At 42.0% G+C, this 19483-nt stretch overlaps 2 protein-coding genes across 27 annotated transcripts in view; both read left to right on the forward strand.

The window, feature by feature from the left end:
- Positions 1-12008, forward strand: part of NXPE4 (neurexophilin and PC-esterase domain family member 4) — a 212515-nt gene extending 200507 nt beyond the window's left edge. For 9 of the 14 annotated variants that reach the window (XM_084783632.1, XM_084783631.1, XM_084783634.1 and 6 more), the window contains 5 exons: positions 3872-3974; positions 5780-6513; positions 6887-6948; positions 8409-8615; positions 10543-12008. In XM_084783632.1, the coding sequence (XP_084639758.1) occupies positions 3882-3974; positions 5780-6513; positions 6887-6948; positions 8409-8615; positions 10543-11078 (1632 nt within the window). In that variant the 5' untranslated portion in view covers positions 3872-3881 and the 3' untranslated portion in view covers positions 11079-12008. Of the gene's footprint in view, positions 1-706; positions 1114-2869; positions 3502-3871; positions 3975-5779; positions 6514-6886; positions 6949-8408; positions 8616-10542 lie in introns of those variants that run through there. The other 5 variants (XM_084783625.1, XM_084783623.1, XM_084783626.1 and 2 more) reach the window with 5 other exon arrangements.
- LOC311598529 (NXPE family member 1-like) overlaps positions 1-19483 on the forward strand; it is a 124323-nt gene that overhangs the window by 71945 nt on the left and 32895 nt on the right. For 8 of the 13 annotated variants that reach the window (XM_084783650.1, XM_084783651.1, XM_084783637.1 and 5 more), the window contains exon 1: positions 14719-14984. The exons of 1 other annotated variant lie outside the window; for it this stretch is intronic. The gene's annotated coding sequence lies outside the window, so the exon portion shown is untranslated. Of the gene's footprint in view, positions 1-14718; positions 14985-15014; positions 15152-19483 lie in introns of those variants that run through there. 4 more of the 13 variants (XM_084783649.1, XM_084783652.1, XM_084783647.1 and 1 more) reach the window with 3 other exon arrangements.

Here is a 19483-nt window from a genome sequence, read left to right on the forward strand (position 1 = left end):
ATGCCTTTAGTTCCTGCGTTGACATCCCTCAGTGACTGACTTAAACTACAAATGTGAGAGGAAACAACACCCTCCCTATCTCACAGTGCTTCTGTCAGAGTCTTTTATCATAGCAACAGTATGAAACCGGAATACCCTCCAAGCCCTTAGTTCTTGTCTAAGATAAAGATCTTTCTGGAACAAATGACAAGCAGAAAATATTTCTTTGAGGTAAAGTCTACAGCTCGTAAATATGGACCTGGCTGCTCCCAGCCTTCTAAAAGGCAGTTACACAATAACCCATCACCAGTACTTTCCAAGACATTATTTGCTCAATTACACATAACACAAGTCCCAGGCCCCAGGAGCCCAGGCCCAGGCTAGACTGGAGAAAACTAACCCACTGGCCTCTATTGTCTGCACCAGCCAGAGCTGCCTAGGCAATCAGACGTGAATTTCTTCTGCAGCTGGTCCAAATCTTCATTTCTAATCTACCACAAGCAGCCACCTAAACAGGAAAAGAAACATCCTTTCACTGTTCTTTGAAGGACAGCAGCAATAGCTTGCACAAGAGGAGAGATTCAGAGGCCACATTGAGAAACAAGCAAGATCACCCCCAGCGCAGTAATAAGTCCTATGGAGAAACGCTGCACTTTAAACTGTGTCTCTTTCTATGTTCCAAAATGGGATGTGTATCGTCAACATCTGCATCCCAGTGATTCTACATTACTCCACATTTTTCTTCAAGAAAAGAAGCGGGCACTTACTTTATAATTACATAACTTTAAAAGGCCCTTAGTGGCAGAGGAGCTCCAGTCACTCCCCAAGGGTGAGACTTGTTAGAAATTCTAAAATTCAACTTCTCCTTTTCTATCTTGGGGATGCATGTCCTAGCCAGGCGAACCTGCTGATAAAGTTTGATGCAAAATTGAACAGATGGCTGGGTGTGGAGGAATGCCGTGAGTGAATGTAGCAGTTGTCAATAATAATTGTCTAGCCAATCAGCTGGGCAAAATGACAGGAAGTGGAAGGCGGGGCTTCCGCGAGAGGAGGAGGAGCCGGGTCTGAGAGATGGAAGCGAACTGTTGACAGAGGGAGTTAATGGAGGGAAACTGCCCAAGAATGACCAGGTTGGTAAGTGCCTAGGTTATAGTAGGTTTTTGAGAGCACAGGATTAGATTAGTTAGTTTTAGTTTACTAGTAGATTAGTAGCCGTTTAGATTCTGCCCAGCGTTATGCTTGCAGCTTTGAATTACATTTCAGTCTCATTGTATCAGTTATTGGCTTCCTAGGCCAGACGGAGATAATTAACTGCAGCATCTAGGTGCTCATGCTTGCCTCCCGAGGGGCAGAATCCTTGAGAACAAGAAGTTCTGTCAACCCGCTTAGAAGGTTAAGAGACCTTTCCAGAGTGAGAGAAACCACAAGGCGTGTGCTGTTCGTATGGAAACTTCCTAAGTTCAGTGGGTTCAAATAAAAGGCACTAGACTTCCTGCCTCATTTCTCATCCTCGTATTGCCATCACAAACAAACACAATGACTTGTGTATAAAATATATGTAGCTGCTGGCTTCATGTAATTTTGAGCTTCGTACGTTTGAAAATCTGCTTGAGAAGATTCTGGAAGAGAGCTAACATTCTTCTCCCTGGAAGTTCTGGATTAGTTATTTTGGTTGTTGCCGCTATGACAAAACGTCCGACACAAACAACTTAAAGGAGGAAAGGTTTCTTTTAACCCATTGGGTCATGTTCACTTGGATCCATGTGTCTGGCCATGGTGTAAGGCAGAACATGAAGGCACAGGAGCTTCCTCATGGCTGATAGGAATCAGAAGGGAGGAGACTGAAAACAGGAGGGGCTAGGGCAAGATACAGCCATAAGGATGCAGAGATAAATACTTTTAAGTAGTAGTGGCAGTAAGTAAGCAGTTTCTGGTAGCATAGATAATGTCAGACACCATGAAAACAGGAACTTGGGATTCACCCTGGTTTTGACCTCACTGGATGACCTTGGTAAATGATTTAAACTCTCTCAATACTCTCAGTTCATGGTGCCAGGAAGACCTTGTATGCCTGTCTCATAAAAAGATATCAGTTCACACTACCAATGTCTACATGACTAAAATCCATTAAACGTATAAATCTGTGTGACTCAGAGAAGGCAGCTGCTACTACCTGCCTCCCAAGGAGCAGCTAAACCAAACCCATTGCTAATGTTTTCCCTCCTTATAGACTATTTAGATCCCAAATGAGCCATCCAGAGCCAGGTACGTGAGTTAAAACAGTTTGTCCAAAGCTGTTGTATGGAACCAAAATACCATCACAGATCATTCGCTAGACCATGACTAACTGGCTGAAAAGTCTGGATTTTCTTTTGGAAAGAGTCCAGTTTGTTGTGTTTTGTGTTTTTGTTTTGTTGTTGGGGTTGTTTTTGTTTTCTTTCTTTCCTTTTTAGACTAGACTATGAAAGCAGCATAGAATAGACTAGGAAAGAGACTGAGGCTAGCCAGGGCTACATGAAGCTCTGTGAAAAACAAGAGGATGGGGAAGTTGGTGACCTGTTCAAATGCACATAAGCTCTTATAAAGGGCCATGTAAGCAAGATGTATGAAAAGGGCCCCATGGGACCAACTGCTATTTCCTGTGGGCCTTCCGCATGTGTCTGAGGCACTGTTCTTCCTGGGACTTTATCAGAACAAGAACACAAATCCCAGGTGGATTCAAACCTGTGATTCTGTCAACCTCTTGGTCTGAGGTGTAATCACTAGTACTATTTTTTCTCTATTATATTCAAGGTGGTTCCCCTTTAATTCCTATTTTATAGAGTGTGTACCATTCACAGGATAATGTGCATTTTAACCTTGGTCTCTGGGTCTTCACCATGATGCTCAGACAGAAACCCATAAGTTCAGTTCCCAGTTCCCCATGGGAGTATTCACTGTCTGCTTGTCAGACTTAAACCTCTGATATATCAGCCAACTGCAGTTATCCCATGTGCTGTGACAAGTACTTTGCTTGATTGGGCCATTGTAGTTCGTCAACCAGATTCCTGCTTAGGGTGAAGGGCATGAATCCCACCAAAAAGCAGCTTGTATCCTGTGAAGTGTTTTGGTGCAGGGGCTAAGAGGGCAATATTTGTTTCTGGGTGCTAAATCCTTGGCATAGAAACTGGGAATCCAGGGCAGAGGGTGTGTCTAGGCAAAGAGTGAAAGGCAGGAAGTTTTATAAGAGTAGTGTCCAAGCAAAATATTTTCATTTCTCAGCCCATAATAACTCCCGGGCTGACATCTAACAACTGTGCTCTGAGCAGTGTTCCCACCCAGGTAATCTGGCAAAAACAAAAGCAAAAACAAGAGCTCAGAGCTTCAGATCAAAGATAAGTGTCCTTATAAACGGAGGGAGAAACTGCCCAAAACTTCGATTTTTTTTTACAAGAAACTAACAGATATGAGTTTTAATGTGATTCTTTTTAAGGCTGAGAGGCATCAGGAAAACTGGAAATATAAGAAAAGGATTATATGAAGGTTGGTGGATCAGCTACTCTAGAATTCCACGTGGTTCTTAGAGCCAATATTTGTGAAGTGTTTTTGTCTGCTCTTTATGGTTCAGGAGAGGGAAAAGAGGGTCCATAAAAGAGGCACAGTCCAGAGAACTCACCAGGATGTGAGTGTCCTGCCTACTTAGGGTTCTTGGTGCCTTGGCTGATGGTAGGATCCAGGTAACTAATAGAATGACAGCAGCTGGGGGAAAGCAGGGGCAGCTAGACAGGCCAAGACATCACCTTCGGAATAGCTTAACCAAGGAACAGATAAACAGAGGCCATGAGTGTGCCACACCTTCGGGTGATTTCCTTTCTGTTTCTTTTTATGATAAGCTTCCGTGATTATCTCGTAGGGTTCGAATCATGAAAACGATGACCAGTCGTAAGTCACTGTGGGTGCTGCTGTTTATAGTGATCTTCTGGGTCTCTTTTACAATTTTCAGGAACCCCCTGAAGGTAGGAATTGATGTCGTTTGTTATTGTTGTTGTTGTTACTTTTTTTTTTCTTTTTCTCTTGATCTTGTGTTATCTAGGAAAGTGTAAGTTCCAAAGACCTACTGATTGCAATGGAGATGGGGGTTTGCCTAGTGGCTTGCCAGGCAGCATTAGTGAGCTGGCGTAGCTGACAATTGTTGAACACAGCAATGTGTGAGGAGAGGGCCCAAGCCTTCTTGTATAAGCTGGGACCCAGGGCAGAGGGTACTTCGTGCAGATAGGAGGAAGTCATGAGGGATGGAAAGCTTCACAAGGCAGCAACTGACGCGTGTGCTTCCACACAGGCGCCATCCTGAGTGGCGGCTTGTATGCGAATACAGCTCTCGTTTGCACCTGCTTTAATAAGGAAGCCTATGTAGGAGAGAATGCATTCCTTTTTATGTACTGAAGTGGACCTACCTTTTAAAAAGTGTGGATAACTGGGAGTGAGAGCCATTGCTCTCCTCCAGCACCAGGCTGTCTAAACATCTATTCAAATGTTTATGTGCTGTTTCCGAACCTCAAAGCTTTTAAGGCTTTAGTTTAATTTTGTTGCTGCTGCTGCCTTTATTGTTGCTGCGGTTTGTTCTCTCTGTTCCCCTGGTTGCTTCTCTGCTTTGGAGTGGGGGTTTTGTTGGTGGTGGCTAGTTGCCTTTTTTGTTTGTTTGTTTGCAGGGTTTCATTTTTGGTTTTTGATACGTGGCTTCATCCTGTAGCATAGATTGGCTCTTCTCTTGCTGTGCAGCTCAAGCTGAGCTCAAGCTTGCAGATGCCAGGCTTCAGTTTTCACTGCTCTTCGAGAGCTGTTTTGTTTCTTTTTTACATATGCTTATTCACAGTTTGTTATCTTTTAAATATCTTTTTAAATAATAGAGACGGTCCCAATAAGCATCTGCCATGTGTCCAGTGCTTGTCAAATATACCACGTGTCCTACTTAGGGTTTCCATTGCTATGCCAAAACGCCGTGACCAAAAGCAACTTGGGGAGGAAAGGGTGTATTCTTCTTACACTTCCACACCATAGACCATCACTGTAGGAAATCAGGACAGAAACTCAAACAAGGCAGGAAGCTGGAGGCAGGAGCTGATGCAGAGGTCATGGAGAAGTGCTGCTTACTGGATTCTCCTCATGGCTTGTTCAGCCTGCTTTCTTATAGAACCCAGGACCACCAGCCTAGGAGATGGCACAATGGGCTGAGCCCTCCTCCATAAATCACTAATTAAGAACATACCATACAGGCTACAGTCTGGCCTAATGGGAGTGTTTTCTCAATTGAGGCTCCCTCTTCTCTGACACTGTAGCTTGTGTCAAGTCAACATAAAATTATCCAGCACACCGTGTTCTTCCATAAGTCCTCACAACAACCGTTCGAAGTGCCTGGTAAAACAGAATCACAGTTGTATGAGTGCAGTAGCCATAGAGGCCAGAAGATGGCGTCAGATCTCTTGGAATTAGAGCTACCCGTAAAGTTGCTAGCCACTGGGAATTGAATTTAGGCTCAACAATCTCTCCATCCCCATATCACTGCCAATTTTGAAGAAGATCCTGGCGAGGGTTATGTGGGGTTAAATGGGTTTTCCAAAATGAGTCTTTAGAAACCAGAGTAATCCCGACAGTTTCTAAACAAAGCTGCCTGTGTATGAGACATATTTGGCCATGAAATCTCAGTGCCACATGAGTCCATACCTCTCACATGTAAAACACAAAAGTTGGTTAACTTGCCAAAATGTGTTGTATTAAATAGCAACTTTTTCTCTGTTCTCTATTCTCTTTCTTGGCCATCAAGATATGGGCTGTATTCAAGTCACCTGTGTCCTTCGGTCGCTGGAACTTGGTCTTGAAATCTGCATGCCCTACAGTGCCTCTGAACCCACCGGTTTCACCAAAAGAGACAGAGCTGAGAGTCAGAGAGGTCCTGGAGAAACTAGACCAACAGATCCCTCCCAGACCCTTCGCCCACTTCAACAACACCACCAGCGCCACACATAGCGCAGCCACCATCCTCAACCATCAAGACATGTACTGCATGGGAGACACCCTGGATGTGCTGTTGGAGGCTAGGGACCATCTGGGACGCAGGAAGGAATATGGTGGGGACTTCTTGAGGGCCAGGATGTCCTCCCCAGCCCTGAAGGCAGGCGCTTCTGGAAAGGTGACAGACTTCAACAATGGCACCTACCTCATCAGCTTCACTCTGTCCTGGGAGGGCCGGGTCTCCCTCTCTGTTCTTCTCATGCACCCCAGTGAAGGGGTGTCAGCTCTCTGGAGAGCAAGGAAACAGGGGTATGATAGAATCATCTTCACAGGCCAGTTTGCCAGTGGTGCCTCTCAGGTCCACACTGACTGTGCCCTGGTTCTAAACTCAAGTGTCGAACTGTGCCAATATCTGGATGCCCAGGACCAAGAAGCTTTCTACTGTGTGAAGCCTCCAGATATTCCCTGTGCTGCCCTCACCTACATGAACTCAAAGAACAAGGATGTTTCCTACCTTAGCCAGCAAGAAAAGAGCCTCTTTGTAAGGTAAATAATTATTATTTCACATTATCAAGGGGGAAAATGGCAATTTAACCTTCAGGGAATGCATTCCAAGCACATTAACTTAGGGACTCTGCAAGAAGGGACATAGGAATTCATTTGGGGATGAACCTCAAAACATGGATTGAATAAAAATAAAAATAATGAGAACTATCTATGTGTGTGTTAATACAGTCTATATCTCCATACATTGCCTTGTGGAAGCAAATAAATGGAAATTTACTAAGTGGGCTGAAATTCTAGACAAGGAAATGGATTTTATCCCTGAGAACTAACAGAAGAACCGGCCAATCTGGATTCTAGAACTTTGCCTGAGTTGAGGTCACTGCAAATTAATTTCTGTATTTGTCTCTTTAAGGTCAAATATAGGTGTGGAGATTATGGGAAAATCCAATGTGATTAGTGTCTCCAAATGCAACAGTAAGTGGTTCTGTCTGATAGGTGATGTTTAACACTGGGCCCATTCAAAGGTCCTTCTCTTTCTGTTGGGTTTGGTCAGTGTCTCAGTTCTTATAAGGTGAACCAACACACAAAGTCCATAAGTGAATGGAGGGTTGTAATCACCAAGATCTTACATACTTTAGTACTTTAGTGTGGTACTTTAGTGGCCACACCTCTCTGCAATCTACTGGTCAGGTAGAAGGTCATCTGCCCATCTTTCACAAGCACCTTCAAAGGGGAAAATTCTCCCAAGTCTCTGCCTCCTTCTATTACCCTCCCCTACTACCCTCTCCTGCCGTCTTCACATCATCCCTAGAGTTATCACTTAGATATCACCAATGTACCATCTAGGAGTCAATTTACTACCATTCCTCTGAGTTTTTGAAGACGTTTTTTAATGAAGAAGACCATCCACGTGTGTACCCACTAGCTTTTCTTGTATGGTTTTTGACTCTGCACAGATTACAAACCCCACCTAAAATGATTGAAAACATCAGTATCTTGGTATCTCTAGAGTCATTATGACAAGCTTGCTAGTTGCTGAGGCAGCTGTCCGCAATGAAGGAAAATGTGTTTCTGATTGCAGAAGTGATAGGTAGTGCTTACCCAGCACGCACAAAGCCTTAGGCTTGACCCCACATAAGCACACACCCATGATTTACAAACTCTGGAAGTGACGATAGAAAGATGATACATTGAAGGCCACCCTCAGCTACACAGAAAGTTGAAGACAAGACTAGGCTGCATTAGACCCTGTCTCAAAGACAGACAGCGACAGACTTACAGAGGAAGAGGGAGCGAGAAGTTGTTAAAATATTAACTCATCTTTTTGCAACAATGAACAATTGTGACCCCAAACCTGCTTCCTCACCATCCTAGCCCTCCATACTCTTCATCAGTCAGAGACTGAGGTTGAAAATCTGGTCCTTCTTGAACCTCTAGGCTCCTCTCTGGTGCACGGCTACTATGAATGCAGATTGGCTTATTTCTAAGCCAACTTTATCTTGCCTTCATCTCAAAGAGTTCATATTTAATGGTGATATTTAAGACATCGTGAGAGCATGTGACAAGCTCTGAAGCAAACTGGGCTAAAATGGTGGGATAAATGAATTCTCATCCCATACAAGAATTGATAGTTTTCATGACAAGGTCAACAAATACTTTAACTTTACCTGAAGGCCTTTTTTATTCTGAGGGGGGGGGGAACATGTACTTTCATAATAAACACTAATAGGTATCACTTAGGAGACTCACATCAGAGGAAAGTTTTATTGAAAAATAAATATTCCATTATAAAAATTCTTTAATAAGTTTTTTTATTGTCACCACCGCCCACACACCTCTCAAAAGTATTCTTTGAAAAAAGTTAGAAGACACTTAATAAACACAGATGAATAGACTGGTGTTTTAGAAGACCTATCTTGCTGATTCTTTGGCAGAAGAAGCAGTTCCAGAGAAAGAGAAATGCAAGCTTGGAATGGTATCTACTACCCCTAGTGGGCATGTCTGGAAAAACACATGGAATCCAGCCTCCTGTAGTTTGGCACCAATCAAAATGAAAGACTGCCTGAGAGGAAAATTCGTCCACTTAATGGGTGATTCCACAATCCGCCAGTGGATGGAATACTTCAAAAGCAAAATCAACAGTACGTGGTAGTATACGCTATTCGCCTTTCGTTTCAAGGGGGGAAAAAAGACTGCAGGAAGTGCTTTCTCTTTATCATAGCTCTTAATCACAAAAACCACCAGCATTATTCACAAAATGTTGCTATCATTTCCTAGAACAATGCTCATTAGCCCTAAATTTTGTTTGGAATGAAGTGAAGCAATGGATAGAGAATATTTAACACACCACCAGGCACACAGACACATAGGAAGTACCCAGAAAGAAACAGCAATTGGGACTGCTATCACAAGTTAGTATCTGAGTTGGGACTAGACTCTAACTGAAAGAGCCCTAGTTTCAATGCTGATTTACTAAGTCAAGAATGCACCAGTACCAAGTCAGAACGTAGGGTTGCATCCAAGCTAAACTGCACATCACTTCCTGCCCTTCTATGTCCTTGGGCCCTGGCTCTTGTCACTGAAGGAAAAGTTAAGCCTATGACTCCAGACTGTCCTTGATATGAGGCCAGTCTTATGATCTCCAATTTTAAAAAGCTGATCTCAATGGAAAGGAGAAATTGGTAGGGCCTGGCCTCTAAGATTTAAAAAGTACTCCCAACAGAGAGGACATGTTAGATTGTGACTTCTGATAACCGAATGGCTCCTTGCTACTTTGTTTATCTCATCTACAAGATCAAGGCTCTAGTGACAACCTTTACCATGATGTAGTTTGATGCTGCAGTTTTCTTCTTTAGGTAAATGCAGCATTCTAAGGTTTTGAGTTGCCTTCTCCTTCAGCATGTAAGTTGTAGTGGGAAGATATCTCTTGTTTGCTTTGTGCAATGTTAAATTCTGTAGCCAGAGTGTGCTTTGGAAAAGAGGGCTAAGTCAGTTGGAAGTGATGGAGAAGCTAATTCTACCACTTGCCCCTAGAGAGTCTCCACCATGTCTCTTTTGCAGCCTTACTTACTGGATAGGACTTCCAGCCCAGCCCTTCCCTGCTTCCACCAAGCACATTACAGGGCACTGCGATCATGCATGACATATTTTCTCAGAAGCTATAGCAGTAAAACAGATCACCACGCTCTTCTGATAAGGCTTTAGTTGGCACAATAAACAGAATGGAACTTTTTCTTGTCCTGTTGACATTGCACTTACTTTCTTATTTTCAGAGGTGTCAGAATTAGATTACTTTTTTCAAGAACTGACGTGGGGATTTTAACTGCTCTTGGGTAATTTAATATCTTGCTTTACTTTCTTTTCTACAATATGACAGACAGATGGATGGATGGATGGATGGACAGACAGATGATGGACGAACGGATGGATGGGTGGGTAGATGGATGGATGGATGGATGGATAGGAGATCTTGGTGCCATTCCATTCACAGGGAAAGAAGAACATAGAATACAGTTTAGATTCGTAAGTCATTTCTGAGATATGCTGGATTCTTTTTGCACAAAACATCAATAGCCTTCCCTATCTATCCTCAGATAAGGTCCGAGTAGAGTTAACAAGTCTTATACATGTACACAACATGTACACAGCTATGTACATCTTCCAATGCCAGATGAGTTAAATGCCATTCCCTTCACAATTCAATATGAATGATTGTAGAAGGGCAAAGAATGTACCCCATAATGGGTGCCAGGTGCTGTGGCACACACCTGTAATCCCACTCAGGAAGGCAAAGGCAGGTGGATCTCTGTGAGTTTGAGGCCAGCCTGGTCTACAAAGGAAGTCCAGAATAGCCAAGGCTACACAGAGAAACCCTGTCTGGAAAAAAAAATGGTCAAAGTACCTCATAAAAAAGGACTTTCAGTTCTTAGAATAATTTTCAGAACTACTCCTTAGTCAGATATAATACGTTTATAGGACTCTAAACACAAGATTTTTTTCTTGTGAATTGGTGGCTAGTTAATCTTTGTAACTGTATTCTCCTTTTGTTTTGGGATTGTTTGCTGTCAGCACTGAGGTCCGTGGATCTGCATGAAATTGGAAAACTGCAACACCAACTTGCTGTGGACTTGGATGAGAAAATCAACATCCAATGGCAAAAACATGGTTACCCCCTTGTTGGATCATTGGTCTACTCTGTTAAAGAGATAGAGAACATTGCACGCATAATTGACAGAACTGGAGGAGAGAAAAACACAGTCATTGTCATTTCTCTGGGCCAGCACTTCAGACCTTTTCCCATTGATGTTTTTATCCGAAGGGTCCTCAATGTTCACAGAGCTCTTCAACGTCTTCTCCTGAGAAGCCCAGAAACTATGGTTATTCTCAAAACAGAAAATACCAGGGAGTTGAGCAGTGATGTGGAAAGATTTAGTGACTTCCATGGTTACACCCAGTATCTTGCCTTAAAGGATATTTTCCAGGGTCTCAATGTGGGTGTCATTGATGCCTGGGACATGACTATTGCATATGGCACAAACAATGTCCATCCGCCAGAGCATGTAGTCGGAAGTCAAATTAATATATTCTTAAACTATATTTGCTAGCAGACACAAAACTATGAAAGCCACTAACTGAACTTAAAAGATACAGTGAATCAATCCTGCTGCCATGCTCAGTGCCAGATGTCCCAGCTAGTCCAGGAAGATAATCTGTACTGTGGTCCACCCAGGTCAGCCTAACAAGGCATTTCTACCCTGGCCTTCTGTTTAAAGTTGAAGCTCAAAAGAATCAATGAAAGGTCTGACCTTTTTTTATTAAAGCCATGTTGTTCTTCATCAGTTGGAAGTTGGGATCCTTGTGGGTGAGACCTCCCTGTTGAGTTCAGAGCAATGAAGTAATTTTGATAAACTTCTTAGAGGATCTTTGACTCAATTTTTAAATATTTTGTTGATAATTTTTATAACTGTACTTTCTTGTCTGTACTTTTCTTTCTTGGTCATGTCTCAGAGTTTGATAACAGGCCAATACAGACTTCAAAGAATTACTTCAGTAGTGTTTCTTCTGTCTGTAACCTGTGAAAGGTCTTGAGAAGTGTTGGTTACATTTTCTTCAAAAGTTTCATGGTATTCAGCAGTAAATCTGTCCAGGCCTGGGTTTGTTGTTTTTTGTTGTTGTTGTTGTTTTTTTGAGAGAGGTTTTTAATTTCAATCTTATTGCTTATTACAGATCTATTTAAATTGTTTCTATTTTCAAGATTTCATTTTGATAGGCCATATACATTTTTAAATGTGTATTTCTTCTAGGTTTTCCAGCTTTTGGGGGATATAATATTTTGGATAAATGAAAACAAAATATGCGCCATCATGAAACTTAATATTTTATATGCTAATTTTAGAACATGTAAAAATAAAGCTTTTAAATGAAAAACATTAAGATAAGAATAATGGAAAATATTTTAGTGATTTTACTTTTACATATTAAATACAAAGTTATTTGTTTTTCATAAATATATTAAATTATATCCTTTGTATTTCTTTTGTTTGTTTGTTTGTTGTTTATTTGTTTGTTTTTCAAGGCAGGGCTTCTCTGTGTAGCCCTGACTGTCGTGGAACTCACTTTGTAGAACTAGTCTGGCCTTGAACTCAGGCCTGCCTCTGCCTCCCAAATGCTGGGATTAAAGGCATGCACCACCACTGTCCAGCTATGTCTTTTGTATTTCTATATTATTTTTATTTGGAGAAGGGATATATGCCACAGGGCGCATGTGGGGATCAGAGAACAATGTTTAGGAGTCAGTTCTCTCCACCCACGATGTGGGTCCCAGTGAATAAATTCAGATTACTAGGTGTGGTAGCAAGTGCCTTTACCCACTCGTCCATCTCACTCACCCGAGATTTTTTTTTTTTTTTAAAGAAGAGGTAGTTGAAAAGATGGCTTGGAGGTTATGAGCATTTGTTGCTCTCTCAGAGGACCCGGGTTTGATTTCCAGCACACACACGATGGTTCACATTTCCAGGGGACTTGACACTCTTCTGCCTTCCACCGGCACAAGGCATACACACAATATACAGGCACACAGCCAGTTGAGACTTGCAGTCTCAGTTTAAAACGAGCTAACTGTAACACTGGGCGTGGGACCTCATTTCCCATCTCCCCAGAGTGACTGGGAGCCCGGCTCTGTACCCAAGCCACAAGCTTCACCCCTAAAGCGCTCTAGCCGCCCCCCTCCCCCCAAGGGAGAAAAGGTACCTCTAATCTCAAGGCCCATCTGTTCTCCTCTGGCCCACTGGATGTGGGGCCCAGGCCCACAGAGTCTCAGAAGTCCTGGCTCCACTCTCCCATAGGAACTTTCTCCATGAGATTCCGGTTGCGTCCATAGTCTCATTGTCCAGGAACAGGAGGCGACAGAGTTAAACACAAGTGACTTTGGTCCTGTTACAAGCCGTAATTTTATTTAAGACTTTGAATAAGTCAGATCATCTTCCTAGGCCTTGGTTTTACAAATGAAGGAATTAATCTAAGATTCACAATCGCAAAATATTGTTCTGTATAGCCATTGTTCGTCCTTGGGACACTGTTCAGAGAGCCATGGAACAGGAGAGGTGTTGGTAGGCTGAGTCCAAGTTCCAATGTACCTCTTCAACCAAAGGATCAGTCACTTTTACACACGTGTGTGTGTGTGTGTGTGTGTGTGTGTGTGTGTGTGTGTATGTGTTTCTTCTGGGTGAGCCTTGGTTTGAAAAAGTACTTCCATACCTTGATCCACTTTGAAAGCTCTTTTGATTACTTACAGTCAACAACATTAATTACCACCACCTACATATATAGGTTAACATTTTAAGGATTCATTTTAATAGTTGAATAAGGCAATGGAATTTTCATCAAGTCCTTCAGTACTGCATTCTTCTCTAACTCTATACAAGGTCATAGGACTTCAACCTACTCTCACAGCACCTGAGAGAAAACAAATGCAACAGAACACCTTAAATCTGTGTATCCTGTGTCCTTAAGGGCAGAAGATAATACAGTCTTTGTATATCTACCAGGGGATCGTTTTTCACAGTCCAGTGCCTAGTGTACTCTAGAAAGAAAAGGTCAAAAATCACTTATTAAGGCACTAACATGTTCCACACACTGTTCTTATCCTCAGCGATATTGCAGGGGGCTCAACAGTTAACAGTACTAACTGCTCTTGCAGAAGACCTGGTTCAGCTCCCAACACCCATGTCAGACCTCTCACAACTGCCTACAACTCCAGTTCCAGGGGATCTGATCGCCTCTTTTAAGAGAGTCTGCATACACGTACTGCACATAAATTCATGTATGCACACAGCCACACATACACCCAAGTAAAATGTTTTGATTTTTTTTTCTTAAGGCACTTGAAATATCTACCATGAAGACTTCATCAACTAATGAAGGGACAGAATAATTAATAACAACAACAAAAAAGATATGAAACATTATATAATGATTAAAAAGACCCAGAGTCTTGTGTCTCTGTCTACCAGTACCTTCCGTCCTAGGTCCCTATGATGCTTAAGGCTGCACTGGCTGTGGAGTTTCCCTCCTTACCCCTTCCTTAAAGACCCCTCTTCCCATTTCCTGCATCAGATTCTTCCAGAAGTCCTTTGGAGGATTTATAGGGCAGAGACAAGCTCTATCCTTTTGTTAACATTCCCCTTCAATCTAGTCACCCTGTGTCCCGGTGGAGGCAGGAAGTGCATTGGACTATCATCAGGCTGTCAGGCCAAAGGCCAAGAACCCTAAAGGCTTCACTGCTGAGGTGACAGCTTGATGCTTGGTGACAACTGATACTGGCTGGCAGATGGCTTCTCAGAGCAAACAAAAGCCAAGTTCATGAGCGAGCATCACAGACACCCTCAAACAGAGAAGGGACTCCAGAGCTGGTAACCATCGGCTGTCGGGGGGTCCCTGCCTCTTTAGTAGCCCTTTTTACTGCTATGCTGGACCTAAGGCATTTATGGGTTCCTTTTGGTGTAGATATTAGGTCCCTTGCTTCTGTCTACAAACGTGGAAACATCTGCTAGTCGTTAGATGGGTCTCTTGCCCCCTCCCCCACTTGGGGTGTTGCAATGACTTGAGAAACAGAAGATTAATAGGAAAGAAAAAATGTGATGCGGAGAGAAACGGAAATGCTGATTTCTCTCAGTCCTGCCTTTCTTCTCCCTGAGCTTACAAGATTTCATCATTTTGTTTCTGTCTCTCCCTCCCTCCCTCCCTCCCCCCCTCTCTCCTCCCTCCTCCTCCTCCTTCACCTCCTTCTCCTCCTCTCTTCCCCTACCCCCTCCGTCTCTGTCTCCCTCGCCCCTCCCTTGCTTTCCTTTTCCTGGTGTTTGATAAACTTTATCCAGTTTCAGCCAAAGCCAAGTTCTCATTGCTAACCGCATTAATTTTTAAGAGTTAAAATAAGCCACGGAAGAAAGAAGTACCACGCATGTCTCTGGATCACTAAAGCAACAAGTGAAAAAGCCCCAAAGGAGGAAGAGGTGAGTTTGGCAGGCTTCACTTACACAGCTCATCAAAAGAAAGCCTGTTTCCTCCACAAAAAAACTCAGTGAAGCTGCCTGCAGGTTGGGCAGCTCACTTCCGGTGCTCTCCTGGGCTTCTCATCTTCCATGCGGCTGTCTTTGAGTTCCCCGTGGTGTTCCTTCCTGTAAGTAACCCCAGTAGACTCGTTGGTTCTCTTAGACTTAGGAGGGATTATGCGTTTGAACTGCTCTCCAAAACATCTGTGACGCTTGTTTACATCTTCCTGAGAAAAATCCTACAACAAATGTCAGTAATATTTCTTCGCTGCTGATCGTACTTAGCTTAGTTTTTCACATCTTATATTATCCTGATGGGCAATGTGTGACTATGTCCTGGGACCTTGGAATGTGAGAAAGATCCGTGTCTATAGGATTGTTCTGGAAAGCTTTCCAAAGGGAGGGAGTCTGCCTGCTTTGAGGACTGAGTGGTTATTAAGCTTGGTTGGGCTGGTGCCGTACCACAGAAGGTTGTTTTCTTAAATCAGAAAGTCAGAGTCATTGTTTTAACATGTGTCTTGGGGTGTGTGCTTTGTGAGTGTGTTTAGTATAGTGAAGAATTAACTGTGTCGTGGAGGCTCACCTTCACTCTACATGCTTCGGGGAGCGCTTCCCTTGACCATGAGCTCGGGAGTTGCTTCTGAATGCTGGGTTCTGTCTTCTGGGAGATTTTCTTAACCAGTTTTTAATAATACATATTAAAGTCCCTGTTATTCACATGTAGAATTACATAATCTACTGAAATAAAATTTTGTCAGGGATTTTTTTTTTTTCAAAGAGCCTGAGTGAGAGATCACTTGTGATCTCTACACAGTGAGATACCTGGATCTAAGGTCCAAGTGGACATCGTTTAAAACAGGCAAACAAGACCGAGCCATGAACTGACTGCATTAATTTGTCACCAACAATAGGGTAATACTGAAATTGCAATTTATGTTATAACCTGGTTGAATTTTAGCCAGCAGTGATCATATGCTTTGACTTTGGAAAATACAATAATGTAATCTGTCACCGTTGAAAATGCATTTTAAAAATTACACAACTATTCTGATGAATCAGGAAAGGCCTTTCAAGTTGGCTCAACTTTTAACAATCTTAAAAACAGGAAATGTTTTGGGCTTTTAGTTTTGTTTTGTTTCTAAAAAAGAACTTCCTCAGTCAAATAGGACTCACTGAAAGAGAGCAAATACAGTATGTTAGACATCATATGTTCATGCACATTTGGTAAAATTTTTAAATTAACGATGAAGGTGAGGCAAATACAGTATCCAATAAGTTACTTACAATTGTCTCTGCTCTGAATACATGCTACTGTAAAATCTTATAAAAATAAGTCATTAGAATTTCTGTACATCAGCCCTTATCACTGCAGACAGTCTGTGCTATTTGCAGACTGTTGGTTTGGTTTTTTAAGGGTGTGGTCCCTGGTAGGTCTAACAAACTCTGATAAGTAGTCCCACACCCATGAGTGTGTGATCCATACCAGTTGAACTCAGTGGGTCATAAAAAAAGTAAGAAATAAAGTTTAAAACAGGACATGAAGTTGGAAAGAGAACAGGGCCAGGGGAGGAGAATACGTGATGTGGATGTAGAAGGCGTTAGCTGTTGAAGCGTGGAGTGACTGTGATAAAAATACATTACATGAACTATGGAATTCTTTAAAATTATGGGAAAATGGGGCCAGAAAAAAAAAATGCCTCAGTGATTAAAAGCACTTGTTTGGTGTTAATTTACCAGTACGGCCTAATAATGTTTATTATCAGGCCTGTAATTATTATTACAACAGTGTTTTCTAACCCGCTAGCAATCAATCAACCTGTCATATTTCAAAATAACCTTAGTTAACCTGGGGCAGGGCAGATATTAATACCCTAAACTATTTCCCGTCCCTGCCCCAATCCCATGCCATCTGCTCCTAATAATTTCTAACAAGCAACCCCCCCCCCCCATCCATAAACCCAAATACTTGCTAATGTTGTTCATCTGGGCCAAGTCACCATCCACGCTGGCCATGTGCTTCTCTTCCATCTAACCCGTGGCGGCCTTCCTTCTTCTCCTCTCTTTGGGTCTCTCTTCTTCCCAAGATTCTCTCTGTCTCCCCCAGCCTGGGAACCTTAGTCAGGCCTATCTCATTTGCCCTGCCCAGGTGTGACGGCCTTTTATTAGTTAGCATCAAAATACATCAGACCAACACTTGTTACTCTCCCAAAGCCCTGGGCTTCAATTTCAATCATCCACATCTGTAATTCTACTTCTAAACAGTCTGCTACCTTCCTCAGGCACCAGGCATACAAACATGCATGCAGGCAAAACACTTATACACACACAATTTAAAAATAAAAATTAAATACATATACTGAGTGTGCGTGTGTGTGTGTGTGTGTGTGTGTGTGTGTGTGTGTGTGTATAGTATATATCTGCACATACAGAATTTATATTTCCAGAACTCTTAAACTAACTTATAATTCCCTTCTGGGAACAAATGAAAAAAACTGAATAATTTTGTTTTTGAAGCATCAGAGAGCAAACAAGAGAGTGGAGGGCTAGAGACATTTAGATTCTAGAAAAAAGAAATGGCATAAAAGGAGAGTAATTAATGATATAAAAGGAGAATAAAGTATATATTTAAGGCACCAATGCACTTTAGTTTTTTTTAAACTGCTTGACATTATAGAACAGAAATTCAAGAATAAAAGATGAGAAGCTAAATGAATAAGAATTCTACAAAAATAATAATTTATAATATATAAATAATACTATTTTTAATTAAAATACTTGGCAATGCTAACAAAAACAAAACTGTGAGATAGCTCAATGTAAATGGAATATAAGCTTATAATCTCCTTCACTTTCTGGGAAATATTTGAGTGTAAATTTATTTTAGAAACTATGGGCTAGAGAGACGGCTCAAGAGGTAATGGCACTTGTCACTGAGCCTGATGACCTGAGCTCAGTTCCTAGAACTCACATTAGAAGGAGAGAACTGACTCCTGCAAATCATCTTCTGACCTCCACATACACAGTAGCATGTACGCACACACACACACACACACACACGCGCGCGCGCTCGCTCTCTCTCTCTCTCTCTCTCTCTCTCTCTCTCATAGGATGTAAACATAAAGTGGAATCTGATTCAGTAATGAAAAGGAACAAAGACGTGACAAATGCCACAACAGTGATGGATCTTCACGGGCATTTTACTAAAGAGGCAATCGTAGGCTGGGTGTTTTGGCACATACTCAGGAAGCAGAGGCTTCCTGTGGGTTTGAAGCCAGCCTGATCTATGCAGCAAGTTCCAGGTTATCCAGGACTACATAGTGAGACTGTTTGTCTCAAAATACAGACAAAAAGGGACTGGAGAGATGGGTTAGCAGTTAAGAACACTGACTGCTCTTCCAGAGGACTCAGGTTTGTGTCCCAGAACACACATAGTGGCTATCTGTAACTCCAACTCCAGAGGATCCAGTGCCCTACCCCTCTGGGCTATATGGGCATTACAAATACATGGTACACAGACCTACATGCAGGGGCACACACACAGAAAATAAAAAATAAACAAGTCTCCAAAAAGAAAAGGCACGCAAATGAGTATATTAGGTACAGTACTATATGTATACAAATAACTGCATTTATATGAAACCCAAGAACAGTCAACCTATTTTTAAAACCAAAACTCAGATCTGTGTTTTTTTGGGGAGCAGACACACAGTGGGTAGAAAGAAAGCCACAGCTGACTGGGAAATGGCCTGAGCTTATGGATAATAATAAAGACTTTATAATCCCACCACTCAGGAAGACAGAAGCAGGCAGATCTCTGTGAGTTCGAGGCCAGCGTGGTCTACAAAGTAAGTCCAGGACAGCCATTGCTACACAGAGAAACTCTGTCTCAAAAAGCCAAAAATAAATAAATAAAAATGTTTAAAATGAAAACTTTCTATAAGTTTTGGGGTAATGAGAACGTGTTAGATGTTAAGTACAGTCATTACATAGATGTATGCATTTCTCAGCCATCTTAGAACTGTATATTTAAATGCATGTAGGTTTATTATATGTAAATTCCACCTAACTAAAATGTTAGTCTTTTTTAAACCAAGGCAATTTGGAAGCAATAAGTTGGAAATACCTCTTTATCCTCCCCTGGAATGGTCCAATGGCGAGACTCTGTTGTCGCTCTCCTCTTAAGTCAAGTCCAGCAATGTCTCCAATTATGACACAAATACGACAATTATCTCCAACAACAAACCTATTGTGGAACATCCACCAGAGAGGACTGTTTGGACACTAGCTGAATAGAATAGAATAGAATAAATGTCTTTATTAGCCAGCCAGCAACTATACAGAGTGTTCAAGATCCCAGTGTAGCCTGACTCAAGGTGACCTTTTAAACATTTTAAAAACACATTCTGCGTTGACATACTTCGGTTAACAACAACAGTTAGCCACAGGCAAGGTTGGTACAC

The sequence above is a fragment of the Acomys minous genome (genome assembly GCF_964271855.1).
Source record: "Acomys minous genome assembly, chromosome: 5".
Classification (NCBI taxonomy): Eukaryota; Metazoa; Chordata; class Mammalia; order Rodentia; family Muridae; genus Acomys; species Acomys minous.